This window comes from Tachysurus vachellii, chromosome 11 (assembly GCF_030014155.1).
Source record: "Tachysurus vachellii isolate PV-2020 chromosome 11, HZAU_Pvac_v1, whole genome shotgun sequence".
Taxonomy (NCBI): domain Eukaryota; kingdom Metazoa; phylum Chordata; class Actinopteri; order Siluriformes; family Bagridae; genus Tachysurus; species Tachysurus vachellii.
The window spans coordinates 19,801,950-19,823,510 of NC_083470.1; the positions used below are offsets into that span (position 1 = coordinate 19,801,950).

General features: G+C 41.6%; 1 protein-coding gene across 1 annotated transcript in view; it reads left to right on the top strand.

Annotated features, from left to right (window-relative positions):
* The window catches only part of LOC132853404 (serine/threonine-protein kinase WNK2-like), a 38,071-nt gene extending 16,957 nt beyond the window's left edge, over positions 1-21,114 (top strand). Inside the window, exons 9-30 of the mRNA XM_060881117.1 lie at positions 517-1,275; positions 1,849-2,610; positions 2,962-3,054; positions 3,311-3,682; positions 4,073-4,474; positions 4,656-4,699; positions 4,947-5,106; positions 6,487-6,603; positions 7,326-7,497; positions 8,416-8,463; positions 8,844-8,927; positions 9,125-9,768; positions 10,168-10,225; positions 10,352-10,425; positions 10,499-10,696; positions 11,253-11,647; positions 11,982-12,199; positions 12,295-12,498; positions 14,285-14,383; positions 16,729-16,773; positions 17,280-17,584; positions 17,937-21,114. Coding sequence (XP_060737100.1) covers positions 517-1,275; positions 1,849-2,610; positions 2,962-3,054; positions 3,311-3,682; positions 4,073-4,474; positions 4,656-4,699; positions 4,947-5,106; positions 6,487-6,603; positions 7,326-7,497; positions 8,416-8,463; positions 8,844-8,927; positions 9,125-9,768; positions 10,168-10,225; positions 10,352-10,425; positions 10,499-10,696; positions 11,253-11,647; positions 11,982-12,199; positions 12,295-12,498; positions 14,285-14,383; positions 16,729-16,773; positions 17,280-17,584; positions 17,937-18,293 — 5,610 coding nt within the window. The 3' untranslated portion in view covers positions 18,294-21,114. The remainder of the gene's footprint in view (positions 1-516; positions 1,276-1,848; positions 2,611-2,961; positions 3,055-3,310; positions 3,683-4,072; positions 4,475-4,655; positions 4,700-4,946; positions 5,107-6,486; positions 6,604-7,325; positions 7,498-8,415; positions 8,464-8,843; positions 8,928-9,124; positions 9,769-10,167; positions 10,226-10,351; positions 10,426-10,498; positions 10,697-11,252; positions 11,648-11,981; positions 12,200-12,294; positions 12,499-14,284; positions 14,384-16,728; positions 16,774-17,279; positions 17,585-17,936) is intronic.
* The last annotated feature ends 447 nt before the right edge of the window (positions 21,115-21,561 follow it).

Genomic DNA, 21,561 nt, shown 5'->3' on the forward strand with positions numbered 1-21,561 from the left:
TATATATATATCTCAACAAACAAACGATTTTATCTCCACAAGTCTAATCATATGAGTTACGACTCTGTTGTCTTTCAGTTTGAGAAGATTTTCCCTCTGATAACTTTACACTGAATTTTAGTTGTTGAAAATAACACCTTCAAATTTTAGAGGCTTATGAAAAGCACTTGGGGAAAACGTTAGCAGAAATGGGTTTATCACCAGTTACTTTGAAGATAGTCTGAAATTATTACATATTATATTCAATATACTATATTATATTGAATATAATATATAATCATTTCAGACAGTCATGACAAACAAATTCAGTACTGAACATGGACACGACCAAAACCCGCATCATTTTTGGGCCTCTGGTAATAAGAAATAATTTAGCTCACTCCATGCATTAAAATTGAGATATATTTTCTTACAATTCAAAACATTATTTGTGCTGTATAACTTTTTTTTTCTTTTTTTTTTCTTTATTTGCCTCCTTTACGTGTGTTTTGTGTTTTTCATGCTCTGTGATGATAGTCACATGTGACTGGCCCTTTTTTGACATCACACAACAATGATTTGCAAGTGTGGTCCCGCCCCCATGGCGCTGGGTCTAAAGCACATTTCCGTCGCCAAAGCACTACCGTGATCGAAATGCTCCGAGACAACCCGGACATCCGGTCAGTTCATCAGCCGGTCAGTCCTGACTCCAGCTCATCACCCCAGCCGGAATCGAAGGAGATAAAAAGGAACGATTCTTTCTCTCCAAAGTTGTTGCTGCCTCCTTTACCGTTTGACACTCGTCGCCACAGTGACTCATCCATGGTGCGCTCACCCGATAGCGGGTCCGATGACCCTCTGTCTAAAAGTTTGGGGTGTCAGTATTGTCTAAATCATCAAGCCTCTTTCTCACCACATCCCTTGTGCACAACCTGCCTATTGCTTCTATTATCTAGGAGCAGGACAAGACAAAACTCCAGCCCCACTCCGTGTATATGTGGTGGCCAATCTCCGTCTCCAACCGGACTCTTGCCTGGAGTAAGTAGGCTCAGAGGTTCTTTCAGAGATCTCTCTGACCTGTCAGAGCTTAACAGATCTCTGGAAAACATCACTGGCCACAAACGCATCCCAAATCCTGGCTTGTTAAGTGTCCCATCCGTGGTGTTTGAAGCAGGGCCAGACCGGTCGGCACACAGTGACTGTGACGAGCGTGAGACAACAGAATCTCAAATCCCAAAGCCAGCAACTCGCCGCAGAGCGAGCGTGTGCATGGGCGACCGTGCTTTCACGTTCCCGGTAGGTCGGATAGCTGACATGCTTTACTGTCAGTGGTAAAAATGGGCACCATGCTGCTGCAGAAGGAAACCCTGCTCCTGGTGCTTTTAGAGGGTACTTGCATTCTTCCAACTGCCTCTTTTTCCCTCATCTATTGCACCTGGTGCTTGTTTTTTTTTTTTTTCTCCCCCCTCCCCTGTTTGCATATAATCTTATTACCCTGAATCTCCAATTATATAGCTTCTTTCTGCTCCTTTTTCAAGGATGTTTCCGCACACATTCTTCGTGCCTTAGTATAGCTTTCCTGACCTTTCTAATGGTAAATACCAATCAATCCCAGTTCCTCTTAAAATGCTAATCCCAAATTCTGAAAGTATCTCCCCTATAACAGAGCTTGATGCTTGCCTCCTAACCTCTAAATATTGTTCCACCTGTCATTTGGCACTTTTGTGCTCTTTGGGTGCGAGACTAAGCTTTACTTGCCACTGGTCATTTAATAATTTAGGAAAGAAATGAATAATAAATTAGTTAGCGTTATTGTGTCATTAAAAGTATATGTGAGAATTTCTCTGTTTATGCTTCTCTATTCTGCAGTCCAGCACTCTGGGTCTTCAGAGCCAGCCAGCACCAGTTGCATCCATGCAGGTGCCTGGCCATCTGTTCCAGCCGTCCCCGAGTTACGTGGCAGCTGTACAAAACACCGTACCTGTGCAGCCTAGCTACATGCCTGCAAGCCAGATGGTGCAGCCACAGACATTCTCTTCACTGCCGTCCACAGCACAACAACAACCGACAGTCCTACCTGCACAGAGTACTTCATGTGTACCCCAGAGCTGCACTCTTACAAGACAATCCGGGCAACCGCTTGCCCAGGCAAGTGCCACAATACCACAGATCTACTCTTGTGGTGTGCAGCAACTTGCCAGCACACACATTTTACCACCCTTGCAGCATACCGAACCTGGCCAGACGTTGCCGCCTTTGCAGCAAGCCGCCCCAAAAAATATACTGCCTGACCAGCAGTCTGCCGGTTCAACCGTGCAACATTTGACAAATGTCCAGATTTTTCCGGCCTCGCAATGCACCGTGCAGCCTGTTTCAGCCTACAGAGCAGTACAGCACACCTCCACTGTGCAGAGCTCTCCAGAAACTCCGTCACTGCAGCTTAGCATGCAAACCTCTCAACACATCTCATCCAGCGCAGCACAGAAGGGCCAAGAAGATCTTCATGCTACCACGCACAAGGGTCTTCATGCAGTGAGCATGCTCGCTATCGGAAAAGCAGATTTTCAAGAATCCGTTCTTCTAACTGCACCTTTACAACCAAGTCACACGATCGACGATCCAGTCCAACCGGTACGTTGAACATTTCTCTGAATGCTTATCTGTAGTAAGACCGTCGTTATATATTTCAGCCACTCTGGAGTGCAAGGGTCACATCACCCCTTCTAGTCACTGATTATTTTACTCTTAACACCACGTTGTATTTTATTCCTCTGACATCACAGGAAGATTTGTTATTAAAGAAAGACTGTTTTATACATCTGTTTAATGATGAAGAACTTTTCCAAAATAAGTTGTCTTGTGTTAAAGCAGCACATGGGTCTTTTTTTTTCTTTTTTTTTTGGGAGGGGGGACTCCTTTCGGGTCATTTCTCTTGATAGACACCACATGCTGCATGTTGTTTAACTTTTGTTACCCCAACAGACACCGACCTCTCAGCTGTCTTTAGTGCAAGTTTCTGCTGCTCAACAAGTCCATCAGACGTCCTTGTCTCACAAGCCAGCTCCTCTCACACAGGTAACCTTCACCTGTGACGTCTTTATCATTTTACTCCATCCCTCCATCAGTTGTGCACTTAGTGTACCAAGTATATGAATATTTTAAAATGAATTTTGCCGAATTTACAATTTTTTCCGAGTTAAAACGAGCAACATATATATTTTGTACGTTTAATTGGTAGGACGGTTTTTGTCCTCTAACCCTGGCCATTGTGTCAGGGTTCCTCTTCACGGACATGATTCCTTTTTCCTCATCCTTTCCTTTTTCTGCACAGTCATCCCTCACTCCGCTTTATGTCTCCTCCGGCCAACCTGTGCCTGCCCCTCCCTCTGTTTCACCGGGGCCCGACTCGCAGATGGATGGCAGTGTGCCAACGCCCCACCCACTGCTACCCTCTGCTTCCTCTGCACCAACACAGTTTTCCCACCAAGCCTGCGCACCTCCTGTGCTCACGACTATAATACCCACCATACAGTGCTCCCAACAGGGCTACAGTGTAACTCCCCAACAAAGCACAAGCTCCATTGCCACAATTTCTTTGCATCCCCTCATGCAGACCACTTCCCCAATTTACTCAACCAAACTCCCGTCACCAAACACTGCCTCTATGTCTGCAGGAGCTCCTCCCATCTTTCAGGCTACTCAGGTAGTGTGTGTGTGTATATGTCTGTGTGTGTGTTTCCCTTATGGGATTTAGGACTGCAAGGATCTGAGAATAGCTCTGGCTGCTGTGTCTGCTGATTTGACTTCAGTCTGTTTATCTTACACTTGCAAACGCACTCAATTTAGAATTCAGACACACAGAGTTAGCAGTTGCTAATCAATAAACCAAACGGCAACAACTGCAGTATCTTGACACCTCTCTGCAGTATAATCTTTTTTGTGATCAGTGCAGAGAAACATATGATGGAAAGATCAAGAAAATAAAAAGTGGAATTTGTTGCATCATGATTTTATTGCTTAGAGTTTGGGCTTTTAGATCATGCTTTTTTTTTTTTTTGGTTTTGTTGATATTTTTTCTTTTTCTTTCCTTTAGGGAGCTCCCAGTAGCAATAACCAGTCTCAGATTGTGCTTCCAGCCCTGGCGAGCTCATCCCAGTACTCTGTTCCAGTCCATACATCCCAGACCATTGCTGTTCCAGTCCATTCTGCTCAGACTGTTGTCACCGTGGCTCCACATGCTACTGCAGTCCCTGGCCATCACGCACACCCTGCCCCAGCTGCCCAGCTGACTCCTCCTGTGCCACAAGGCCTTCTACCAGATCCTATAAATACTGGGGAGTCTCTGGATATGAGCCAGGAACTTCAGGCCTCTGCAGTCACCACCAAAATGACTCAGCATGCACAGCCATGCAGCAGCATCACGACTCCTCACATTCAGCAGTGCGGTGTCAGTGCAAGCGGCGCTAGCCAGCCAGCTACCGAAGTATTTGCTGAGGTTCGATAAAACTGTAGTTTACTTGAAAGGAAAAAGAAAAAAAAGAGCAGTCATTTGTATCTGTCTGTTATCGTCTATTAAAATTAATGCTTGCATTTCTTCCATTTGTTGATAAATATTGCTGCCCTTCTGTCTCGCTTACTCATTCATTTCTCTCTCTCTCTCTCTCATTTGCATGCAGGAGAGTGCTCTCGATAAGCAGACAACAGTGGCTGCATATGACAGGTACAAAACCCCCAGCTATAGTTACAGATGAAAGGAGTTCCTTCTAGTGCAATACAAGAAGCTCCTTTTCTTGTTTCAAGTCAATTCTAGTCCATACTATGACTTTTATTTAACATTTATTTGAAGGGTTGAATACAACCTTAATCATATTGCTTTCAGCCCTCAGCCTTTACGTTTGATCCCCCAGATGTAAAAAGATAGTAAATTAAACCAAATGTCTGAAATCCAGCTGGTTTTCCTGTCACAGCGTGAACTCTGATGCCACATCGGGAAAAGAGATGAGCGACGGGAACGAGGGAACGCACGGTGGGAGGAGCGAGTCGAGGGCCCGCAAACAACATCGCAAATCCTCTCGCACACGCTCCCGCCAGGAGAAGACCGGCAAGCCAAAACTGAGCATGCTCAACGTGAGTCTGCACCTAAATGAAGCATGTACACTTTAAAGCTCAACACGATGCGTAATATACACTTTAACATTCTGCCCTGTCACAGCCTCGTGTCACATCATGATATGGTTGTTATCTGGCAGGAAGTTCATCAAATCTGACCTGTATGCAAATGAGTGCTTCTGCCATGTTTGTGTTGCTTCATGCTTCAGGGAAAGACCGAGTCTGGACTAGTTAAATAGCAAGAGCCGGGAAATAGTCATGTATCAGGACTGTGATCTCAAAGGACCTTACTCAAAGGATTGGGTTTTTTCTCCTCTCGTCTAGGTGGGAGGAGTCAAACGAGCATGAAGCAAAACAGAGAAGGTTCCAGCAACATTTAGTACAGTCCCATTGAGTTCAATGTTAAATCATACTAGTAAACAACACATGGCACAAATGGATGTATGTGTTGACCAATAAACCCATTAGAAACTATGTTCTAGTTTAAATCTCTGATGAAGCGATGTACTCTTTTGGCATCCTCTCGAGCTGCTTAATGATGGGGCTTCACCCAGGAGGTTTTCTTAAAATTCCCCAAACAGGACAACGTTCTCTAACCTTCTAAATGAAACTCCTTGTTTGGGAAACCAGTGTAACTTTAAGACCAAACTTCTTTCTTTAAGACATTATGATAATGAAATTATGACTCTTATTTTTTGATGCCGTTGTACTAGTTTTAAGTGGACGTAGATTTGGATAGCAACGAACCAGACTGTTTAAGATGTGACAAATGAGGCAGTGTTTAAGACTTTTACTAGTCAACGAGTAACCATGAGTAGGGCTTTTTCCATAATTACAGCAAAACCTGTTTAGTTTTATGCTACACAGTCAGTAAGTACGTTAGTTATAAAAATCTCTTATCTCTTTCAATTATTTGACAACAAATTAGATCATCAGATGCAAATTGTATAGACAAGCCGGTGAAATGACTGAAAAGGCTGACGATAAACCTGAGTGTTCCTACCGTGTGGAGCAGAAACATCTTCGAGCTTACTGCTGGAAGGGGAACGTGATGTCTTCAGCAACACCTGGGAGATTTCTCCAAGCCTCGCTAGCACTCACAAATACTACCTGCTGCTCATATAAAGCTCTCAATGTCGTCACAACGTCTCGGCAGAATTCGCTCTACAATAAAAAGCCAAATAAAAGAATTATAATGACATTCTTCATACATGCATATAAATGGGCTCTGCTTCTGGAAACCAAGCCAGAATTACAGATCACGGTTTTGCGCTGTCTAGTTGTAGTTGATGCAGATGACTGAAACACATTCAGTGCATATCTAGCTCTAAACTGTACTCCGGGTAGGGAAATGATAAAGCAGTCGTGATCGTAACGAGTCTCTTTGTTGTGTTGTAGGTGTGTAACACGGGGGACAAGATGGTGGAATGCCAGCTGGAGACTCACAACCACAAGATGGTCACCTTTAAGTTTGACCTCGATGGAGATGCTCCAGAGGAGATTGCCACATACATGGTAAACTTCCCCATATATATATATACTGAGGAGGTTGGGGTCAGAGTGCAGAGGCAGCTATGATACAGCGCCCCTGGAGCCTTGTTCAAGGGCACAACATTGGCAGCTTGGCGGTACTTGGGCTTGAACCCTGATCCTCCAATCAACAACCCAGAGCCTTAACCACTTGAGCCACCACTGCCCTTCCCCTTTTTGCTCTGATCTTTTTGCCCCCTCTGTCATCTCTGCCTTACATTTGTATCTGGCCCTAACCCTTCACTCTTATCGCAGTTGCATTTAAATATTAATTTGTCTTCAGTTTTCTTTCTTATCCCAACACATGTATAATTTAAGGCATTCTGCTGTAAAGCAGCTTACCAAGAAGACACTGTTATATAATGTGAATTTAGAGCACAACACTGGTTCTTTAGCATTTCCCCTATGTGCCAACACAATTTAAATTTATATTTAAGTTTGGTTAATATGACCCTTTTATTTAAAAATATAAAGTGAGACCCCTTGCAATACCACATAGCTCATTTTTGCGATTATATTATATGCTTCTCTTTCTTAAATTAAAAGTAAATTACATTTGTATATATATTACTCTTATGTTTCTCCATGCTAATAAATCACTTCATAGAATTGCTGTTTCAAAGTTATCCTGTCAGATGGTTGCTAGTTGTTTATGATGTGTAATAACTTACCCATTTTCTTTAATTCCTTACCGATGTGCCCACTAGGTTGAGAACGACTTCATCTTGCTGCTTGAGAAGGAGATGTTTATTGAGCAGCTGAAGGACATCGTGGAAAAGGCTGAGGACATCCTGAGTGAAGATGCTGAGGGAGAGCGAGGTTCAGGACATCTGTCCCAGCCTCATCAGAACCTCATAGGGGGAGCTGGTTTTGAGGCGAGTCCAGAGCCACAAAGAAATTGAATCCGTTTTGCATCATTAATGTCTAATTAATTGCAGGGAAATGATCCCAGTTTACTTAACATAATGAATTTAAAGGCAGATATAATTAACATGTCCAGTTGTAAAAATATCTGGGGAGCGAATATTAGGAAAAATGCGACCTGATCAGTTTTCTTGTACAAGGCATCGTTACATATTCTCAGAGTGCCTCTAGAATGTCATCTGTCTTCAAGGGAGAGTCATCACGTAATGCCTGACGGCCAGCACTCACCATTTCCTTCAGCCATTAAATATTTAGAAGCCAACCTCTTTTGATGTATAGTTATAAAGCCTCCCCAAGAGTGCTTTTTTTTCCTATGGTAAGGGAAGGGATGCTGACAGGCAACGAGAGGAATGAAATGCTAATGTCTGCCCCATGCTTAAGATTAAGCTTTAATGCTCCTTGTGGAGATGCTTTTTATCTGAAAAGTTGAAGGTGTAAATGAATTCTGTGATGTAAGTAAGGAATACATCATGGGGTGTGGTGTTTAAGTGACGTGGCGTGGTCAATAATGGGGTGGTGGGCTTTTATTCCTCTTATAATTCTCATACCAAAAGTGACAGATTTTTTTGAAAAACGTGTTCCTGCACATCCTCAAACAGCTTAAACAGTTCTCACTATCCCCGTTTGCACCCCCTTTTTTTTTCAATTGATGTTTATTTTTTCCTATTAAAAAACCAACTACTTTCAGAGGCTGAATAGTTCTGTTCTGCTATTTATTTGTTTATTTATTTATTTATTTATAAGTGGTTATTAGACCACACCCACTTCCAGTTTAAATTTGATTTAGAAAAAAATTGTGCAGATTTTTTACATTCACCAGGATGCACATCTAATGTTTAACCAAAGTAATTTGTTTTTGGATTTTCTAGGGAGCAAGTCCTCAGCAAACTCAGTCTAATCAACTGGTATACCAACAAAATGGTAAGACGCTTTATAAGCATGTACAGTATATCCTTGTTTATATGTATATTTAAAGTTATGTAACTGATTTAAATGCATTTCAGAAGAATCAGGTTTCTTATTAGACGTCTCCCACCGGCTTTAGAAAAAACACATATCGAACAGACACTTTGCACTAATTCTATAGTACAGTCTGGGGTTTCACTGTAAAGGGTACATATGAGCTGCGTGATGTGATCATGGAAAGCTTTTAAAAAGACGGTAATGTACTGCGTCATAGATGACCGGTCATAGATGTAAAATCTGGTCAGTTTCTGAGATTGATCAGGAGTGCATGTGTAAAGCTGTTTGTGTTTTAATGTGCGCGTGTGTGTGTGTGTGTGTGTGTCCGTGTATCTTAGTACTTCACACTGGGAAACGTTGGTTCATCATCTGCCCTGTGGCTGAAACCGCAAGTAATGGTGAAGACGATCTCACAGCCAAAGGTAGGTATCTATACTAGGGTGCTAATAGTAGGACTGTAACCATATAGGGTGTTTTCAGAAAGTCATCGTCACACTGTTCCACCGTTAATATGCAAACACAAATGTTAGAATGTTTTATTGAATAAATGCTGAGTCGGTACTTTAAATTTGTTTCATCAAGGTTAATCTTTGTTTTATATCTTCTATCTGACCCTCAGACCCAGAGCGCACACCTCCAGCTCAGATCCATGATGCTAGGACAGGTGAAGCCAGACTTCTGCAGAATAACCCACCGCTGTCTAACGCCGCCCCCCTCAGTGCCCCCGAACAACCCCAAACTGCGGATGATCCTCAAAGCACTCATTCGGCGGGAATGTCCATGGTTGCCGACATCCCGTGCTGTCCTATTGTCCCACCGACTTCCCAGGCTGATAATGCTCAGGCTGACAATGTGAAAAATGTCCCCCCTCCTCAGCCAGCCAGTCATGACCCCAGCCCCATCTCGGACACATCTCTGAACCAGGTTCAACCAGTAGTGCTTCAGCAGCCATTTTCCACACCTGTTCCACCTCCTACGCAGTCACAGCCTCAGAGCCCTGCCCATCAATCACAACAAGGTCCTCCTGCTACCACTTCACACACACAGCCAGGAAGTGGACCAGCTGAGTCTGACGGGGAAGGGCCTCCTAGACTAGAGTTCACCGATAGGACAATAAAGACACTTGATGAGAAGCTCAGGAACCTTCTGTACCAGGAACATAATCCATCACAATCCACAAGCTCCACCTCGGATCCTCCTGGCTCACCTCCAGTATCAGACAGCCAAAGCAGCGATGGACCACTGAGAAGAGGAGAGATTCTGGTAATAAACAAGAAAATTGTCCAGCCAGTGTATTTTACATTAAGCCATAAAGCTGTAGCATGTATATACAGTAACTTTTAATGAGCATTAGTGATATTGGTTTGCATCTTGTAACAATATTTAAGCATAGCAGCAAACATCTTACCTAAAAGGACACTAATTATAGAAGCAGACTAATGAGGTATTCTACTCTATGTATGTAATTGATGTAAAAGCCAGCATGCTGGTTTTTTTTTTCCCCTTGAAGTAACGAGCCAGTGAAGACAAACCATCTGCAGAAATCTCAATTTTTCATTTGGTTGATCTGCCATGGTTATACTGTTGGCTTGTTTGGCATGTCCAGTCCAATTATCTGCATCAGTTCCTGTGTTTGATTCCCCCTTTTATTCCCTCTTTTAGCCTCATATTCCAGAGAGGTCTGATGGTCTCGATACCTTGATTGACACTGCTGTTGCCTGTAAGTGGTGTCTTTGTATGATTTTGTATTAGGTTATGGTTAAACTTTTATTAAAGAACAATTAGTTTGAACATGAACCGAGTTTGAAATAACTGAACATGTTCTTACTGTGTTTATATTCATTAGCATCAGATAGGCAGCTGGCAACTGACTTGGAGGGCAACTCTGATGGACACGCTACCTCGAAAAGCCGTTTCCAGGTAGGAGGATTCGTGCACCTTTGACATAATCTGTCGCATGGGTATTTGTATTTACCACAGCTGTTATCTCTAGATTGCTCCAACGGCACCGGATATTGTCCAGCGTTTGGAGCATGGCAGGAAGAGCCGAACTGACTGCGGTTCTGCGGCACCTGGCCACACAGAAGGAGAGGCTACAGATATTGGAGTTTCCACTGCAGATGAAAACGGAGGCCAAACAGTGCAGATGTGCCATAATAATCGTTATTCAGCACCTCCAGACCTCTATCAGGTGTGATTGAGAGTTTTTTGTTTTTTTTTAAGGAAATGTGCTCTTCACTGCTTTCTTATCGCATCTGTTGTGGCAAGTGTTTTTACTGAAATTTGAGGTATTTAAATCGATGCATTTCTTTTGGATTCTAAACTGATTCTGATCAGCATGCATCAAGGCAGATCCTATTCTGGATATGTGCAGTGAATATAATTCTCTTTTAGATATGACCAGTGTATATAATTTCTAGGTCTGACCGGTGCGTGTGTAAGCTTATTCTCGATAAGACCAGTTTTATATAATCTTGTTTAAAAAGGTCCAGTGTTTACAAGCTTATTCTAAATGTGTCCACTGTATGCAATTTTTGCACTAGATACTTCCAGTGTAAATAATTTCATTCTAGGTATGACCAGGGTTTGTAATCCTACACACGACCAGTGTATAAAATACCGTTCTAGATTTGACCAGTATTTACAGTATTTTTATTTCTAGATAATATCATATATAATATACCCATTGTACATAGGCTTTCACTGTTGTGGTTCAATTATAACAACTTTTTTTTTTTCTTTGATAGGATAAGCTCACCTCCAACATGGAGGCCACAACCTCAATGCCTCACATTCATACCTCCTTTTCCATGGACGGAGCAACACATCACGGCTACCACCTCTCCACAGATTCCGGTGAAGAGGACAACCACTTGATTCTGCCCCATAAACCTCCCAAGGTTATTCCCAGCCAATCGGAGCACAGTGGAAGTGATCTCGTCAAACGGGCTGTAGCTTTCTTTCGTCGCTCTGGTCGCAGCAGCAGCGTGCAGAGCTCCGATTCACCCAGCCGTCCACCAGTTCTTAATGGCCATGCCCCATGTGTTTCAAGCCATGCCCACTCTTCATACGTCAGCAGTGATAACGACTCAGAGTTTGAGGATGCCGACATGAAAAAAGAGCTGCAGAAGCTTAGAGAAAAGTAAATATAGCACTACTGTACACGCACCAGATTTTTCAGTATATTGTCCCAGTATTCCTAAACACCTTTTTAACATTAGATTACTAGGTAATCTAATTAGACTGTTTTCTTCTAATTAGTCTTGCCTTTTCGCTTAGAACTTGATCCTGCTCTCAAAAAAGTTTACGTAATCCCACTTGTTCCTACAGTTATATAAGTGTTAATTGTACCCACAATATTTTCCAATGAACTAATTTGTTTCTGTTATTAATTTAAGCCACATTGTTCCTCACCACTGCACTGTGCAATGTACAACTAAAAACCCAAGAACTTCATGTCTCCTGCTGCTCCTCAGGCATATGAAGGAAATCTCTGAGCTGCAAGCCCATCAGAGAAGCGAGATCGAGCAGCTTTATTCACGGCTCGGACGGTCCGTGCCTCCTAGCGTGGGATTCCTGCATGCTGTACCCCCTACTGGTCGCCGCCGCCGAACCTCCAAACACAAGCTCAAAGCGGGCAAGCTTCTTAACCCAACTGTGCAACAGCTCAAATCCAACCGTGACAGCAGCCCGGGTAGGTTTATGTGCAGACTTATGTAGACGCCATTTGCTCTTTTTATTTGATCTCTCTGCAGCGCAAACTCACTCTCTGTCTCTATCTCTCTCCAGCTGAGACCTGTTCCATCATGTCGGCATCCCCGGCTAAAAGCTCAGTTTTAGGTAACAGCTCTGTGGCTTCCAGCAGGGCCACACTGCACAGTCCAGTGTCTGAACCTCTGCAACCAGTGCAAACCCAGCAGCCATGCTCACTCAAAGTTTCACTGTCCTCTGACAACATCTATGATTCAGCCCCACCTGCTGTCCCAGGGCAAGGTAACACACACCTGCATCCATGTACTCTACCCTTATACACAATTGTGCTCAAAAGTATACACACGCTGAAAGAAATTGTTAAACATTTGCCATTTATTTGGAAAACATGACTGATATTGCAAAATATTTATTTCTTATTTAATGATAGTGGTCACGTGAAATTAATTATCACATAGTTGTTTGAATCCTTTTTTAAAGCTAATGATAACTGAAATCACCTTAACAACCCTGAGCAAAAGTTTACACATCCTTAAACGTTTGGCCACATTATAAACACACAGGTTGACACACAGGTTTAAATGGCTATTAAAGGGACGTTTCCACACCTGTGACTCATTGTAATTAGTGTCTGTACATAAATAGTCATGAGGTGATGCACTGACTTGGCTGGATACTGCACCATGGGGAAGACACAAGAACTGCCAATAGACCTGTAGTTAACTTTATAAAGCAGGAAAATGATATAAAAAGATATCTTAACACTCACAATTGCCAGTCAGTACTGTTCAAACTCTGATAAAGAGAAGAAACATAAGAGGTTTGTTGATGCCAAGAAAGATTTCACCCTCTACTGCTAGAAGAGTTGTTCGGGATGCAAACAATTCTTGGCAAGATGAAAGCAGCATGGTATCAGAAAATACTGGTATGAAAGCTGCACATGGGACACACTCGGATGTTTACAACATGATGATATAGCAGTAAAAGCGAAGGTTCTGGAGGCCATCACAGTCTCCTGACCTCAGTATCATTGAGCCACTTTGGGAAGATCTCAGACGTGCAGTTTGTGAAAGATAACCAAGAAATGTCCAGGAACTGGAGGAACTTTTGCCAAGAAGAATGGTCAGCTATACCACCTGAGAGAATTAAGGACCTCACGCACAATTATTACAAAAGACTGCATGCAATACACGATATTAAGAACTAATGGAGTGCAAACTTTTGAACATGGATTATTTCCTTATTTTCTTTTTTGTTATGCTTTGTTTGATGATTGTGCCATTCATTACATATTAACTTGAGTCCTATAAGAAATCAAATACATTTCTTTTGCCTTCTCACTCATGTTTTCTTTTAAAAAAAAAAAAAAAAAAAAAAAAAAAAAAGGTATACATCTGGCAAATTCTTCCAAGGTGTGCAAACTTTTGAGCACAACTGTATGTATATTCATATTTAGGCCCTTGTTGTGTCTGTGTAGAATCTACATTTGTGTCTCTCATATTCACACACGTTCATATACAAGTCTTTGTCGAAGTGCTTAATACATGAATTGCATGATCACATATTACACAGCATTCTTAAGGACTCTCTTCATCTGTGTGTCACACACATCTTAAACACACCCGCCCACACACACACACACACACACACGTTCACACAGCCCTGTAGGAAGGCTGCAACGTATTAGATCTTTATCTTTAACGTATGGGATCTTTAAATATTTTCTTAATTGCAAGATCAGTTATTGAACAAACCGCCACACAAGACATTGCCACAACTTTAAACAAGTATTATATCTCTGACAGTCCTGTAGAAGTTAAGAACAAGGGGACACTGTTGGCCCACACACACACACACACACACACACACACACACACACACACACACACCACAAACATGACCAACAATTCTATTAATATTTGGCTGTGCCTTATTGTCTATGCTGAGATGATACGGGTCTCTAAAATCTGATGTGTTCGCTGTTACACCACTCTCCCTCTTTCTCTCTCTCTCTCTATCTCTCTCTTTCCTTTCTTTTCTCTCTACCTCTTATATTCGTTCTTCACAGGCTGGACCGTTTACCACCAAACATCCGAGAGAGTCACCTATAAATCTAGTAGCAAACCACGCACTAGATTCCTCAGTGGACCCGTGTCTCTGTCCATCTGTTTGTATTTGTTTTATTCCTACTTTACTTCACTCATTCCATCTGTTCTTCATTCCCTTTGTTTTCTCTCTCTCCCTCTCTCTCTCTCTCTCTCTCTCTCTTCCTCTCGCTCAGCCCATCCCAAATGTTATGTGACTTGTATTGACACCCCCCCCATACATACAGCCATCAACATTTTTATCACAGACATTTTTCATTCATTTTCATTTGCCCATTGTTCATTCTTGCACCGATTTTGTCGATTACTTCATTCATACAAACGCTTTGCGCTGCTTCTGCGTACCAAACAACATTAACAGTGTCTTCCCCCAAACATGGGCTTTCCAAAAACCTTGAATTTTTTGAGAACACCATAGAGCACTTAAATATGTGCGTCTTGCCAAAGCCTTTGTATCTTCTTTACATGTGATTTCTTTCTTTTTCACTAATTGTCCTCACGTATGTTTAAAAAAAAAAAAAAAAAACACGCCCATACCGGCATAAGAGGATGATGAGCGCGCTGTCTCATGTTTGGATTCGGAAGACGTGCATGCCAGAGGCACAAGCCAGGCTCACTTTGGAGATCGTCAGGGCCGTATTTTAAATTCTTACCTTCCTTTTATATCTCTGGCTCTACACTGCATGACTTTTTCAAACAAAAAAAATCTGTCTTAGCTACTCTTGTAGAATAGTTTTTATTTTTTTATCCCCCCCCCCCCCCCAAAAAAAAAAAAAAAAACAATTTGTGCTTTTAATGTGGTTTTAAGTAGAACTTGATTCCAACTGTTTGTCTGTTTGTTTTTCCACGAGCATCAATGACCACCTTCAGCTGTGACAACTGACACGTAGTCGCACAAATATATTTTTCAGGTTTCTCTCTGTAGAGTATATACTGTATATAAATCTATCTTCACACCTCCATGTCCCCACTATATTCACCTTGTGTTCATACCTGGTTGCTTTGGAAATTTCTAGCCTTTTCAAACCATAAAGGAACTAGTAGTGAAGGGATTGGTCTACTGTTCTACAGAAGTCCTGCTCCCACTAGAGGAAAGAGGTTTAGGTGCAATGCAAAAATGCAACCTCTTTGGTTTGGACCTGTTTAAGGGGAAAAAAGTTCTTTATTTTTGTCCTTCTTGTTTTTGCCTTTTTTTCTAGTATATTCTTAACATTGTTTAATTGTAATATTTTAATATTTTCTAAATATTATCAATGATTTTCATTTGATGATTTCTTTCGTTTTCTTTCTTCATTTTAAAAATGACCGACTCCATACTTACAGTAGTTACTCCTCCCACTCCTGGTCTTCGAGACCTGCACTTTAGTGCGAGAGTCTGTTAGGACTGTGTCGTGGATGTTACTAAACATTGGAGAGCCACTTGTAGAACACCCCCTACAGGATAAACTGCTAAATGTGTGCAGATTAAACAGAATTTGCTGTGTCCCACCAGACATTTGATACAATCAGCGTGATGTCAGCTTTCTTTTTTGGCAAATGGAAATCAGGAAATGACTCTAAGTATTAAATAATGATTTTGTTCTCAGGATGAAAACTCATAACTTGACCAGCTTCTAGCAGTAGCACTTGTCACTGGGCTTTATGTGGTGGAAGCAAATAACACAAGCTCAGGGGCATTTATTTTAAAAATCACCAGGCCTACTGTAGTCTGCATTAATTGAGCTGGTGTTTCTCACCAGAACATGACAATTTTCATCTTTTACGGGCATAAAAATGACGAAAAATCATAGATTCGAGAAAGAATCAAGAAAATCTTGTAAGTGCTGGGCTTGGCATCTTAGCTGATGACTTTCATCTTTTTCATATTTCTCCCAAAATACAGACGAGAAAGCCTCATCTGGTTTGAGTATACATTTCAATCATGGCACAAGAACATAATGTCACCTTAAACCATCAAAGGAATTTTAATGAATGGATGGTGCTTCGCTTTTTGTGGATGTGCTTGCATGTATTAGCTAGAAGTCTGCTTGGATAAACTCTCACCTTGTTTCCAGAGGGCATAGTGAAGTATAAAGATGCAAAAAAAAAGTTTCAGAGTATTTCGTTTATTTAAAAATAAATAAATAAATAAAATGAAGTTGGTTAATGAGTCGTTTTCTGTTTTCCATTTTTTTCACAATCTACTTTAAAATATATTTTGGGCCCAATCTTCTCAAGAATAATGCACATGCTCCCATGCATATAGCCTAATTAATCACCCTGCACCTTCTTACTCTGATCCTGTGTTTATGAATTGATTGGTTGCTGCCTGTGGCTGTCCACCAGTTTGTCCAGTGAGCAAAGGTGTGCAGCGTCTCCCTCTTTGCCCCTAACCCTGTGTTGTCTGTATTGTTCTGCCTCTCTGTAGGGTCTACTCTGAAACGACTATGTCTAGGCAAAGAGCGCAGTAGTAGTAACTATCCCATTTACTCTTACTATGTAGATCTTTCTTCCTTTCCTTTGTTATCCCCCTTTTTTCTTTTTGTTATTTTTGTTGGCGTCTCTTGGCATGACCACAAGAGTGAGCATTGTGTTTGAGTGTAAAAACGCACTAATGAAGTGTTTCATCACTTCATTTGTTTTTCTCCTTCATATAGTGCATGGCAGTGGATGGTGTCACTTCCCATGAAGTGCTGCTTCTGTTCTTTTTGTCTGCATGTTTGATAAGATGTGAATCAGCAGTTATGTGGGGGAGTCAAATCTTTTGGCTGCTTGTTGTCTGGAAATGGAAAAATCTTAACTAGCTGGGGAAAGTGATAACAACAGTCATGTGTGCACTAGCCAAAAGAAGGCCAGATTCACATCAATAAGCAGCCAACTGATTAACCGTGACTCAGTGATAGGCACGGTTTCTGTCCTTTTCTCTTTATTTTTGTTCTTTCTTTTTAAGGTGTCCTTTCTCCTCTATCTCTCTTCTAGGGTCATCGCATTGCAGTGGCACAACTTCAGTAAGCTCAGCATCCAATCAGCAATCAGCATCTCCCGTTGCCATTCCTGTACCTGATCCTCAGCCATTCACAGCACTCGCTCAGGCTCAGACCAACAACAGCAATAACAAGAAGCGGACGTTCACCGAAGACTTGCACAAGTTGGTTGACGACTGGGCAAAAGAGACGCTCAGCGCCGTTCCTCAGCCCCGCCCTTCCCTAAACCAAATCAAACAGCAGCAACGGCATCAGGACCTGAAGGGCACGCCTACGCGTGTGAGTGGAGGCACAGTTCAGGTACATCCTTCAGATGTAGTTTTATTCCACTGATTGGTGGTCCTTTGATGGTCCAAAATCAGTCTGATTTTCTGATTTAGACATCTTTATATTTCAACAGTAAAAATAATAAAAAGAGCTAATGTGTACAAAAATAGAGGACCCAACTCTGGAGTGTGATGTTCAAACATGAATGTGATGGTCAGGAGTCACAAACCTTTATGCCATAAAAAATTTATATGCACTAAACAGAAGTAAACTAACTAAAGAGTAGCTCTTGATTTTTTTTTTCTTTCTTCATTTTTTAACTCTCTTTACTCACACTAACCGTTTCTTCCTCTTCCTCACATTTGTCTCATCTCTGTGCATGCAGATAAGGGCTTCTGTGCCCCCAAAGTCCTTGCCATTCCAGCTGCCCCTCTCGTGCCCACTTGCAGCTGCTCCGGGTCCCAGCGTGCTGCCTGCCCTCAGTAACACACCCTCACCCGTTCTCCATCCATCATACTTGCTCCCCACCGGCCCATTTGGAGGGGTGATGCCAGCTTCTGGGTTTCCATCCCAGTGGCCTCAGGTCCCCTGTCCAGCTGGCACAATGGGGCCAGTGAACATGATTGGTGCACCGGGTATGATACCCCTTCCTACATTGGTGAACCCTGCACTGCAGTCCTTTCCTATGGCACTGAATGGCTCAGAAACCCCCATGTGCAAAGGCAGTGCCAGAACTCTGTAACCATGCCATTGTTACTGTCCCTTGTTGGTGTCCCTCTGTAATGCAAAGCTTTCTACTATGCTATGTAAATTAGAACTATGCCGATCATCCAGTGACGCCCTGGTTGTAACAGTAACTTCCTACTTAGTTGGTTCTGTTGGCTGGTAAACGATCACCGTCTGTCATAGACATGCTATGATGTGCAGGTCTCCCTGGCCTGCACACTGCAACTACAGTGCCCATAGTCCTGTTGCATTGGTCCAGTGTTATTGATGTCAGCAACAGTCTGTATTTGACAGCAGACACATCTGTACATAGCCTCAGTGCTTGTTAATAGTGTCTGTGTGTGCGATCGTGCTTGAACAAGTGCAAGACAACTGCATTGTCAACTGCAACTGGCCTTTATTCTACAGCCATAGTGACACATCATTTTATGGTCTATATCTGTCGAGTCTTTTCCACAACAGCTCAGCAATCACCATTTGCTAAGGCTAAGACGGACAAAAACGCCTTTGCCGATGGCTGCCAGAGTCTACTCGCACAAACCACAAAGGAAATACGACACAAACATCAAAGAACAAATCGGAAATAGTTTTAATTTCAATCTGTTTGTAATAGAAAATCCATACTAGAAAAAACCCAAATCTCTGACTCCGGTACATACAATTTGACTTTGTAACTGTTGACTGATAGAATTGTCTGCACATACTGTACAACTGAGTGCTGTCTCAGACCACACTGCGAATCCAGAAAAAAGAAAATGCTTTAACGGGAATGTAGTGCCTTGAGAGTTGAACAATTTCCCCATGAAATTTCATTCAGTACATTTTACCCACCCTTTCCTCATCCCTATATAATAATTGTTTACAGTTTTAATGCTTTTTAGACAAAGCACTACACGAAGACGCTCATGGTCACCAAAATAAACATCTGCAAAGTTTTTTGTTGTTACGATCCCCTCAGTATATAATAAATAAATAATAATTGTTTACAGTTTTAATGCTTTTTAGACAAAGCACTACACGAAGATTCAGTCACCAAAATAAGCATCTGCAAAGCTTTTCTGGTGTTACGATCCCCTCAGTACAAGCACAGTTTAACATATTCACAGATCTTTATACCTCGATCACTGGTCACTTGCATGTCTTTGATATTGTAGTCTAAAACCAGGCCCTGTTCCTGCAGACGTTCGCGTGATGCGGTGCTTGAGAATGTTGTCTATAGGAGGACAAGTCAAACTTTTTTGCATGGTCACTGTAAAGTTTACAAAATTCAGTCCAGGTTTAAATTTCTAGGTTGGGTCGGGGGTCCAAAAGCTATAGAACGCATTAGTCAAAGTAGCAGTGAAACGTGTAAAATGGGACGTTTGATACAGTTTGGCTTGGAAATTCCAAGAAAATTGGATGGGGGGGGTGTTTGCGGGGTAGCCTTGTCATGAGCCTTATGCACTATCCAGGTGAAAGAGGTGGGGCTGTGCTAACATTAGCATGCCACAGATCTCTGTAGCGAGCCATACACTAATTCAAGTGAATTTTGTGGGGGGTTTTTTGGTGGGTTCTTTTATTGGCGTATGTCTTGGATGTTGTTTATTTTGAGGTTGGAGGGTGGTGCAATATTTAGTTTACACTTGTTACTATAAAAGATCTTAGCTTTTTTTTTATGCTGCTAGAATGACTCGGGTGATCCAGTATATGGGGGAAAAAAATAACGAATGCAGACAACACTAACTTGGGTACAAAGTTCATCCCCAGTCAAAACCTACAAAATAAAAAAGATCCAGATGTACTCTGCTGCTGGATGAGAACAATACCCGAGTATTAGACATTACGTTCCGTCCGTTTTCTTGTTTAGCGGATGTTAGATTTTCCTCATTTTCGAGGGATTTGGCCTAGCATCCTGAGCACTATCCTGTTCGTGCACTTCCCTCTTCCTTAATTGAATTTGCTCTTTGGACCAGCATGATTTAGCTTTTTTTTTTCTTTCTTTTTTCTACACAGCGTTTAAATAGCAATACACACACAGTCGCCAAATCCAGCCCTTACTCCAAGCCTGCAAGCTTTGATACTGTGATGCCACTTAAACATTACGCAGGGGTATTGGGAAGTAAATGAATTCAAATCAGGAAATGTGTCAATTTGTCACACTTAGTAATCAGAATTGTGTTTTGTTTGTTTTTTCCCCTCCCAATATTATAAATTAGATGAAATTTTGATTGGGATGACCTAGAATATTTGCTACACTAGAACTTTTTGCACTTGCCCCCTTTTGTAATTTCATGTTCGTCACTTGGACCAGCATGTTGAAGCGCTCGATTACACCCTTCAAAATCGAGCCACATTTTATACCCTGCATTCGAAGAGGTTGTGAGCCGTAAGTTTTGTCAAGCTGTGAATTATACAGGTCGCTTGTAATTAATGTATGCACAGTTATTTTGCTTTGTAAATTTTTTTTCCTCCCCCTTCTTTTCCCTTTAACATGTATGTGTTATTCTTCCATCAATTCAGTTTGAATTGGATTTTTTTTTTTTTAACGTAGGCTGTTATGCAGTATATTCTGCTTTGGATGAAAGTACTTTTTTTTTTAGAAAGAGATTTCTGTCCTGTTACTTGTATTTTTTGATCCAGTTGCCAAGTCTGAATATGTGTCTAGCAGATGTGGAACTGAATTATTCATTGTTACCATTTTCTACATGAAAGCCATGTTTCATTGCTTCTGCTTCAAATTTGCCCGTTACATTGCATTTCTTTTTTTTCAGCCCAGCCTAAAAAGCTGCACTCTGATCACAAAGACTGTATATGTTTAATGAAATAAATAAATAAACATTATTTTGTGCTTGATAATAGCATTTCCTATGCGTGTGCCAATTCATTTCATTTGGCCCTGCTACATGATAAGCTTTTGGTGAAATTGATTGAAATTTAGATTGAATTTAAATCTTTAAAATTACAGAGACATTTTAAGGGCAACATGTTTTTGTGGCTGTAGATGGATAGTTTAATGATCTAACAGCATATGGACTCCATTCAGGCATCTGAATTATTATAGATATGGTTCTGAAAGTTCTGAAAGAAAAACATGCTAAAGAAACCTGAAGAGTATAAAAAAAAAAGTGATTTTGGATGAAGGCAAATCCACCTACAAGTGCTTGGCACCAACTCGAAGAACCTTTTTCTGTCTAGGAAAACGTCGCCAAATATTATCGCAGGTGATATATTATCTCCAGCATTCTGCAGGAAACAACAAACTAGTGTCCTGTGTACGGCTGAGCTTTTTGTGTGCACAAATATTA